This window comes from Poecilia latipinna, unplaced genomic scaffold (genome assembly GCF_001443285.1).
Source record: "Poecilia latipinna isolate Pla-1442-1.1 unplaced genomic scaffold, P_latipinna-1.0 Scaffold3193, whole genome shotgun sequence".
Classification (NCBI taxonomy): domain Eukaryota; kingdom Metazoa; phylum Chordata; class Actinopteri; order Cyprinodontiformes; family Poeciliidae; genus Poecilia; species Poecilia latipinna.
This window is the reverse complement of record NW_015115809.1, coordinates 47148-56331: the sequence shown is the minus strand read 5'-3', so window position 1 is coordinate 56331 and position 9184 is coordinate 47148. Positions and strand designations below refer to the sequence as shown.

At 47.0% G+C, this 9184-nt stretch overlaps 1 protein-coding gene across 1 annotated transcript in view; it reads right to left on the bottom strand.

Moving 5' to 3' along the window:
* Positions 1–31: 31 nt before the first annotated feature.
* Positions 32–9184, bottom strand: part of ptpro (protein tyrosine phosphatase receptor type O) — a 17220-nt gene continuing 8067 nt past the window's right edge. Inside the window, exons 5-17 of the mRNA XM_015023072.1 lie at positions 8412–8912; positions 8109–8270; positions 7716–7912; positions 7462–7582; positions 7186–7379; positions 6996–7107; positions 6718–6881; positions 6520–6640; positions 5192–5325; positions 4278–4416; positions 3208–3328; positions 2181–2249; positions 32–1313 (exon numbers count right to left, since the gene is read on the bottom strand). Coding sequence (XP_014878558.1) covers positions 1226–1313; positions 2181–2249; positions 3208–3328; positions 4278–4416; positions 5192–5325; positions 6520–6640; positions 6718–6881; positions 6996–7107; positions 7186–7379; positions 7462–7582; positions 7716–7912; positions 8109–8270; positions 8412–8912 — 2123 coding nt within the window. The 3' untranslated portion in view covers positions 32–1225. The remainder of the gene's footprint in view (positions 1314–2180; positions 2250–3207; positions 3329–4277; positions 4417–5191; positions 5326–6519; positions 6641–6717; positions 6882–6995; positions 7108–7185; positions 7380–7461; positions 7583–7715; positions 7913–8108; positions 8271–8411; positions 8913–9184) is intronic.

Here is a 9184-nt window from a genome sequence, read left to right as displayed (position 1 = left end):
TGAAAAATCTGATGTATTTGTGGGATAATCCCCTCTATTAGAGGAAATACGGTAGAAACACAGGCAGGAAGCCTGTGGCTGCAAGTTTCCATCTGTCTGCTTTTACATCATAAAACACTTTCATTTATACTAAAAAGTTGAATTTGGGAACAGATTTGTTTTCTTTGATTTTTACAAACAGAATTTTAAATCTATACTTTCTAGCTATATTTTAGTTCATAAAAAAAGTTTAATTATCACGGTAACAAGTCGGTGAAATGTTTCACCAGAACAAAATATGAGAAAATAATTTCTTTCTTGAAGAAACGTTTTTTTCAGCCACAGGCTTCCAGATACCTTTCAGAGAAGAAGCCAAACATGAGATCACCACCATGCAGACGGCCGAACCCGAACCCATTACCTGCCTGGCACCGGCTCCATCAGGCTGGACTTTACTCTAAGCCATTCATGCTTTTACTTTGAAATGCCTCTGGATTCGCAAGAAACCAGGATCATGCATATCTACAGAGCCTGAGCTACTGAGTGACTGACGGCATGCGGCGAAGCAGAGTCAGCATCATGCTGCGGACGTCCGCCGTGTCGGAACGATCCGCCACAGTTCAGCGCGATGCTAACACTTTCCAGAGGGAGGAATGTCGACGCTGCAGAGTCTGGTGTGTCTGAACAGCCACAAAAATATCAGGATTTACATGATATTTTCAGAAAATCATGAAATACTGAGCAAACGATCCAACAGGAACGCACTGGCTCACGTCATGAAGTCGTTTCTGCTGGTCTTAAAAAAGCCAAATGAAAGAAATAATGATAAAACTTCAGGTTATTTAAACTTTTCTCTTGAAAAATCTGTTGAAAATGGCCAAAACATCCAAATCACCAATTTATAAAGTTACAATTATATAAAAAAGTTTGTTTTTATTTGAGAAAACTGATCAGCAGAGAAAAGTAAACTCCTGCTGTTTCAATGGTTTCCATGAAGCAAAAGCAAACAGTAAAAACTTCTGGATAAATGTGTTTGAGGGCCAAGAATGCAGCCCTGATGAACACCATGGAGTTCATTTCCTCCGTTCACAGAGGACAACCCAGTTCCTGGTTCAGAGCTCTGAGGGACTCCAAGAGACTGTGGAAGAATTAACACACACCAGGCTGATCTGAGCGTCTCTGAGTTCAAACTGTGAGCGATGGACTGTGGCGGGTGAACATGCCCCAAAGTGCAGCAGGCGCTTACTTACCACGGATTAATATAAAAAGCCAAAAGATAGTCAGTCCAAAGGCAGGATGGCAGGAGGGTAAGAAAGGCAAAGAGGCTTCTTCGCCTGAAGGTTCAAATAAACAGACACAAAAAGAGAAAATAAAGAGAACAGACACCAGAGGGCGACAGGGAGGACAAAACATGGAGCTACATTAGTAAAGAGGCTTCAATTAGTGCAGAGTTAAAGCATTGCTGCCTCACTGAACAGCCATGACATCACCGCTGAGCTCAGCAACGAGGGGGGGAGGGGCGTCATAAAGCAGCAGAGGCAGACTGGGAGTGAAACCGTCAACCAGAACCAGAAAACCCGAATCAGCATTACTGTGGAATAGTTCAAGTAAATGTTGGTTGGCTCTCTGGAACAGATCCAATGGGACCCATCCAGTCCTTGGCTGGTTCTGACTGAAATCACCTTCGTCCTCCTCTTCCTCACAGAAACACAGCTGCCCTTCACAATAAGAGCACGACACGCTGATGAAATGTTTAGTGATGGTGTTCTGCCTTCACTGACTGCCTTTCAGCTCTTATATTAACCATCAGAACCAGAACCAGAACCTTCAGCCACAGCACCGACTCAGAGGCTTTTATTTTGAAAAGATAACTAATGGACTGCTCTCATTTCTGTTTTTAGGTATTTGAAAGAACAACTGGCTCTTAAAGCTGCAGATTAGACCCGAGCCTTCATCTTCAACAAACAGCATCTATCATCATCATCATTATCGTCGCCTTCGTCGTCTTAAAGGGCTACACACAACATTAAAGCTGCAGGTGCAAGTTCACATCCTAATCTGCCTCATCAATCTGTCCCTCCACTGGGCTGCTTCCTGTTGGGTGTGTGCAGCTGTGAAATGAGGAAGTGATGCTGCGGCGGCCCGTCGCCAACGGCAACCCAACCGCCTGCAGCAGCAGCAGAAGAAGAAGAGAAGCGTACCAGTTGTAGGGAAGCTTCCCGTCTCGCTCAAACGAGGCGAAGTTAACGAAGGTCTCGGCGCTGCAGTTCCTGCAACACGAAGCGACGGGATCAGACAGGAAGTCACGGAAAAACAGGAAGTCAGCAGGAAGTGAAGAATAACGGAAAATCAGCTTCTATGTGCTCAATTCAAACCACGTTACGCAACACAATTATTTTCACTTCATTTTATTTTTTCACTAAATAAGGAAGTTAAAAAATGACATGAAACAAAAGACAAAAAAATAAAAACCCAGAGCGACCAAAACAGAAACTAAAATAAAATATAAAACACCAAAAATAAAACTATAAATACAGAAACAAAATCTTTACTAACCCAAAGAGACTTAAATCTACACCCAAGTAAAAAAAAGTAGAAATAAAGAAAAATCACAACAAAACAAATGATAGCAAAATCCTACAGAAATTAAAAGTATTTAATTAAGTCATCCCGGTTTTTTATTTAATTTAATTTAATTTATTAATAATCAGGACTAAAAACTTCCAGTGGCTTCTAATAAAATGCAGAATTGGCCACAAACATTTAATAAAGTTGGAAAAATAAAGCAGAAATGAGCCAAATTCACACAAGAACAAATCTAGAAAAAGATGAAAACGTTCAGTTATGCTTTGCTGTTTATGTTTTCAATCTGACAAACCTGGAAAAGGTTTTGGTTTTAAATCTACAATCATTTCTGCTTTATACAGAAATTCAACAGCTTAATTAAAATATTGCGTTAATAGTTGATTTAGTAGACAAAAATAAAAGTTTTTGTTGTAATTATTAAAAGGGAAAATTCTAGCAGAAGCTCCCTTCCAGTTTAGACACCAGATGGACATCAGATTATTATTATTATTATTTTTATAATTATTATTGTCATTCTGTTGATGTTGTTGGTATTTTAATAAATCCTGTTTTCTGAACATTTCAACATTTAGGATTAGGGTTCTCAGGATGAACAGGTCTGCCTCCTGTTGCCATGGTGACGGCGCTGATGCGGAGACTCACCTGGTCATCTCCAAGTGTTTCTTGCGGAGGACGAGCAGGAAGAGGACGAGAAGGCTGATGAGCAGGAGGCTCAGCACGGCCAGCGCCGAGATGGCCGCCATGCTCGGGTTCATCTCTTTGGCTGCAGACGCGCGCGCACACACACACACACACACACACACACACACACACACACACACACACACACAGTTACATTATCAGAAGACGGAGCCTACACTGCTCTTCCTATTCAACACCTTCACGATAAAAGCCTCCTGCTGGCTTTAATGAGGCGAATTTAAACAAATGCAGGAATAATTCTCAGTGAGATCATCAGGCCCATGAATCACACAGGAAGTCCAGCAGGAAGTGGATTTAATGTCAGGGAAGACATGGTCATCAGTTATTTAAATTCTAGTTCCGCAAACTGAAGATGACAGGAAGTCTTTATTTATAACTTCCTGTTTGAATCTAATTCCCTTAAAGATATTTCAGTTTAGAAGTGTTGGTTAATCTGCAGCAGGTCGATGAAACTCATCTCAACATGATCAGGAAAAAAAAACTAAAATCGACTTGAATTCATTTAATTAAAATAGAAGTTGGTCTTAAAAATGTTTACCATTTTCTGGTGGCAGCACCGTTTCATCTCTTGTAGTTTATTTTTCTAGCAGGATTTTTGTTTAAGGCAAATGCATACATCTCAAGGCGGATGATGCTAATGCTAACTAGCTGCTAATATACTCTAGCTAGCTTGTTTTTTAGGGTAAAAGTACATTTATCATCAGTTGCTGGGCGATGTTTGTCTTACGAAGTCAACCTGCATTCACTGTGTGGAGCGAAGCTCAGCAACTTTACTCTATTAAACATGTTTTAATAATGCAGGTCTTAAATCTCATTCGTTTTGGTCTTAAAAAGCCTTAAGTTTGAGTTGGTGAAACCTGCAGGAGCCAGAACCTCTGAGACCAGAACCGCTTCAGTGAGACTGCATTCAGAGGAAAGCAGAATAAAAAGCCTGCCACACCTTTCAGATTTTTACACTACTTGTGTTGATCTGGTTAAAACATGTTTAAGGTCTCCACAGTGCCCCCAACCTGCAGTGGTGACGGTGATGCGGGCCGGCCGGCTGGCTGAGCTGTAGCTGAAGCTCGTCACGCTGCAGTTGTAGCTGGACGACGGAACCAGACCCGAAACGGTCAGAACCTGAGCGGTGGAGGTGATGGGCTCTCCGGCCTGCAGGGGGAGCCACACGTCAGAACAGAACCACAACCCATTGGTCTGAGCATGCTCAGTGTGAGCCTTCTGACTGAACTTGGGCAAATGGTTCTGATCCAGAGAGCCTGACAGGTCAGAACCAGAACCACAGAGATCCTCCTGACAACTGATCCAGGTTCTGCTCATATCCATCCAGTTCACCAGGAAGTTCTGGAGAACCTTCAGCTTCTGGACCAGAATCGGGTCAGGCAGCAGAACCAGGACAGGCAGTTGCACTGTGGTCCATCATCTGGTTCCAGAACACATCAAAAACTCTTGGAGGGAATTTCAGAACCAGAACCAGGGCCTGAGGATTACTGTGGTCCAGATTATTATTCTGGACCAGATGGGCCGAGGTCAAACGGTTCCGGATCAGATGAGCATCAGAACTTTTCAGTAAATTCTGATGGAAACAAGAATAACTAAAAATCCAGTTTTTAGTCAGATTTATTTAAAACAGTAAATAAATCTGACAGAATACATTCAGTTAAAAAATTTTAACCATAAAAAAGAAGAAAACTAAAAAAAAATTACATGTGATAGAAATTGGTTCGGATCAGAACTAGATTTGTGGTTCTGTGGGGAAACTTGATGATAAATAAAGAAAATCAGAAAAAACAAAAAAATATTGACGATAAAATCTCTTCCCCATTTTAACACTCAGCTTCTCTTTCTGCTGGTTCTGGCTCTGGGTCCGCTCGGCAGCAGAAGCCCTCCCACTCCTGAACCCAGATCCAGTGTGAGGCGGGCTTACCTTCAGCTCCTTGCTGGCCCAGTTGGGTCGGCACAGAACCTGGTAGTAGTCCACCACGCCGTCCTCGCTCCACAGCAGCGTGATGGACGAGTGCGTAGCGTTGACGGCGAGCAACAGGCGGGGAGGGGCCGGTTCTGCGGGACAAAAACTCCATCAGCTGGGCTGAACCGGGCTGAACCGGACCGCCGCCACTTCCTCTGAGCGGCCCCACTTAAAGATGCCAGAAGAGGAAGTGGACCCGGCCAGTTTCTGTTTCACTTTCACAGACAAGTCCGAATGCGCAGCGCTGGACGGGCAGAACCCAGCAGAACCTCTGAGCTAAAAAACTGAAACTAAAACATTTCATCCTGAGCCTGAGCCAGAGATGACCTACTTCCCGTTTGGTTATTGGAGGGGAGCAGCAGAACCAGAACCACTTCCTGGACCTGCAGAACCCATCTGGATGGACGAAGCCACGCCCACAACCTCTACCTGCAGCTGTCACACATGGCGGTGGCAGCACCATGCTGTGGGCTGAAATGTGAAGCAGCACCAACAACTGGAAGGAGACATTTGGGCTCTTCAGCCAATCACAATGGGTGTGGTCCAGATCCTGCTCACTGATTGGTTGAGGCAGTTTATGTATAATTCTGACCCTCCATGTATCAGAGGAAATCCTGAATAAAGATATGAATGAATGACAGGTGGGAGTCGCCATCTGTAGGTCCACTGCTGCTTGTTTTGAGCAGGTCATGGAGTTCTCTGGCGCCCCTAGTGGCAGAAAGGAGAACTACAACAACAAACCTGCCTCAGATCAAAGGTTCACATTTATTCCTGATTTCATGTTTTTAACATTTCTTCAGAAAAAAGTTCAAATGATCAGATTTAGGATTTCCTGAAATAAAACGTTAGATTTATGGCGACATTGTTCTCCATCAGGCTGAGTCTTTAACATTTTTAATAAATTACTAAAACTAACAAGGAATTTCTAATTTAATTATTTTTTAAATTGTAAAATAAAAAATGTTTGAATTTAAGTTGGAAGTCATCATTATTAATTTTTATAGATAAAATTAATAAAACTATTTTATATAAAAATATTAAATAATTACTAAATAAAATATTCCAATCTTTTGTTTAAATGGTTTGAAGTTTAATGTGCAACAATAATTAACATCCATAAAATTTTAATTAAACAATGTTAGTTTTACTTAGAACTTTATTATGAATTAATTTTATTTCTTGTGATCAACGTTTATTCCTGCCATCCGGATCCGTTCTGAGGATCCGGACCTGGCCGGCAGAATCAAGCCTTCTGCAACGTGTGTGTGTTCTGATCCGGTTCTGACCCAGTTTGATGATGCTGGGAACAGACGTGTTCCTGCTGCGCTCCGTGCACGCTGTCACCGTCAGGTTGTAGATGTCTCCCGGCGGCAGCGGCAGGCTGGCCTGCATCGCGTTCCGGGTCACCTGGGAAACAGAACCAACTCAGACGGACGCTACGGATGTCCAAGCCGCCCAGTCAGAACCAGAACCGGGTTCCTTACGTCTACTGAGTATCTCCTCTGTGGCCCCTTCTTGCCCACAGCCTCCACCTGCCAGTGCAGCATCCTGGAGTGGCTCAGGTCGATGAAGAGCTCGCCGTAGGTCCACCGGACCACCAGAACCCCCTGGGAGTAATCCACCAACGAGATGTGGGGCGCCTCCGGAGCTGGGAACAGGCCTGGTTAGACAGAACCTCCAACTGGACCAGAACAGTGATTCTGGATCCAACAGCTGGTTCAAGACCCGGTAACTGGTTCCGGTAACCGGTTCTGGTCCATACCTGTCACGAAGCTGACCGTAGAGCTGTCGCAGCAGGTGAGCGGCGGGTCGCCCCAGGTTACCATGGAAACCCTGAAGTTGTAGTACCAGGCGGGCAGCAGGTCGGTCACTCTCTGGGGACAAACAGAACCAGAACTGGATCAGCAGCCGCCAGCAGCACTAAGTGCCGACCATCCGGAGACGGCGGTTACCACGGTAGCGATGACGGAGGCGGTGGCAGCAATCTCGTAGTAGGTGGTCCACTCGGACGCCAACGTGACGGGGTTGAAGAAGAACGTCTGCAGGATGTACTTCCTGAAGGCCACATGGTACGGCCGCTGCCAGCTGAGGACCACCGCCGTGGGGCCCAGCGGGTACACCGCCAGCTCCCGCACACCTGTGGGCTCTGAGCCAAACACACTTGGTCAGTCAGCAAGGACACAGGAAACAGCCTGACCAGCCCAACAGGAAGTAGGAGGGAAACTCACCGATGTCAATGATGACTGGTTCGGACGGCGGGCTGGTCAGAGGGCCGTTGGTGTGGTAGACGACCACGCGGTATTGGGCGCCGGGCGTCAGGTTGCTGATGATGTCACTGGTCGAGTTCTCCTGTGAAAACAGAAAAGTTCAGTAACTCTGAGCCCGAGGCCGACAAGCTTCAGGAGAGACTGGGGGTAAGGAAACAACGGCAACCAGACGAGGCAGTTCTGTGTGTCTGTTTGGCCCGGCGGGCCAGTGGTACCTCGCTGCAGTAGGCGTTCTCCATCCTCTGGCTCAGGCTGGGCTTCAGGCAAGTGGTGGACACCACCGACACCAGGCTGCCGTTGTGGCTCTGAGGGGACGGAGCCCAGGAAACGGCGGCGGTGCTGGAGTCCAGCAGCCTGACGCTGACGCCCTGAGGACGCTCACGCAGCTCCTCCAACAGCTCGCCGCTGGGACCTGGATGGATTCACACGGACCCATCAGGACCAGAACCACAGTAGATCCAAACAGAACCTTTAACACCCTGAACAAATCAATGACGATCCAGGAGGATCGCTCAGAGTTAACGCGTCTGCTGAAAGTTGTGAAAATGAAACAAAAAGGTTTAAGCAGCCATATTGTTTCCGAACCTGCCGGTTCTCCAGAGACTCACTGAGGTAGAAGGTGAAGCCGGTGTCGGCGCTGCTCTCCCGGGCCTCACAGTCTCCAGACGAACTCAGCGTGGTGACCTGGATTCGGTACGTTCCTGGCTCTGTCAGCTCTGTGAAGAACTCGTGCGTGTTCTCGTCCACAGTCGCCATCTCTGTGGAGTTCCCTACAGACAAGACCAGTAGGTCAGAGACTGGAAACTGGAAGAACTGGTTCATCACAGATCTCACGTGTCGGGCGGGTCAGAGAACCCGTCACTCAGGAGATGGACCGCTCCACCATGTGACCGGACCCTACTGCTGCTCACCGTCTCTGTAGATGTAGACGTTGAAGCCGTCATAGGAGGTTGGAGGTCGTGGGGGCAGCCAGCGAAGCTCCAGCAGGACGGGGGGCAGCCTGGTGGGCAGAACTGGAACCTCGGCTGGCACCGCCATGGCCGACCCCGGCTCATTGGAGTCCTCGTACTCCGACACCAAGGCGTTGACGAACTCCTCATCTTTGTCAGCGGGCGAGATCTCCGTGGGGTCCAGCCAGTAGCTCTGAGGCTCCGCCTCCTCCAAGCGGCTGCCGTTGCTAATGGCGACACTCTCCGTCACGTTCTGAGCTGCATTGAAGGAAACCCGAGGAGTCGCTTCCTCCTCTTCGAAGACGACGTCCTCCTCAGGCTGTGTCTCGGCCTCCTCCATCAGTGGGACATCCCGCGCCCGGCGGGCCGACCGCCGGCCGGCCGCCACCTCACGCCCGCCCGCTGCGGCCCGGCGGCTCAGGGACAGCACCTTGTGGGAGACGTTGAGGGGCGGGAAGGGCACTGGGGGAGAGAGAAGATCTGAGAATCTACTGACATCATCACCATCATCATCATCATTATCATCATCATCATCACAGAGCAACAGCACAGCCTGGAATCACAGATGGACGCTGATAAACTGTTTAAAAACAGCCTGGAAACAGCCTGGTGGTCTGGAACGTGCAATCGCCGTCTTCTCAAATCTCCTTCTCTTGTTTCCCCTGAACGTTTCCATCAGGGCTGCATCCGCCTGCAGGAGTGAAGCATCTCACCTCTCATCAGGATCTTTGTTC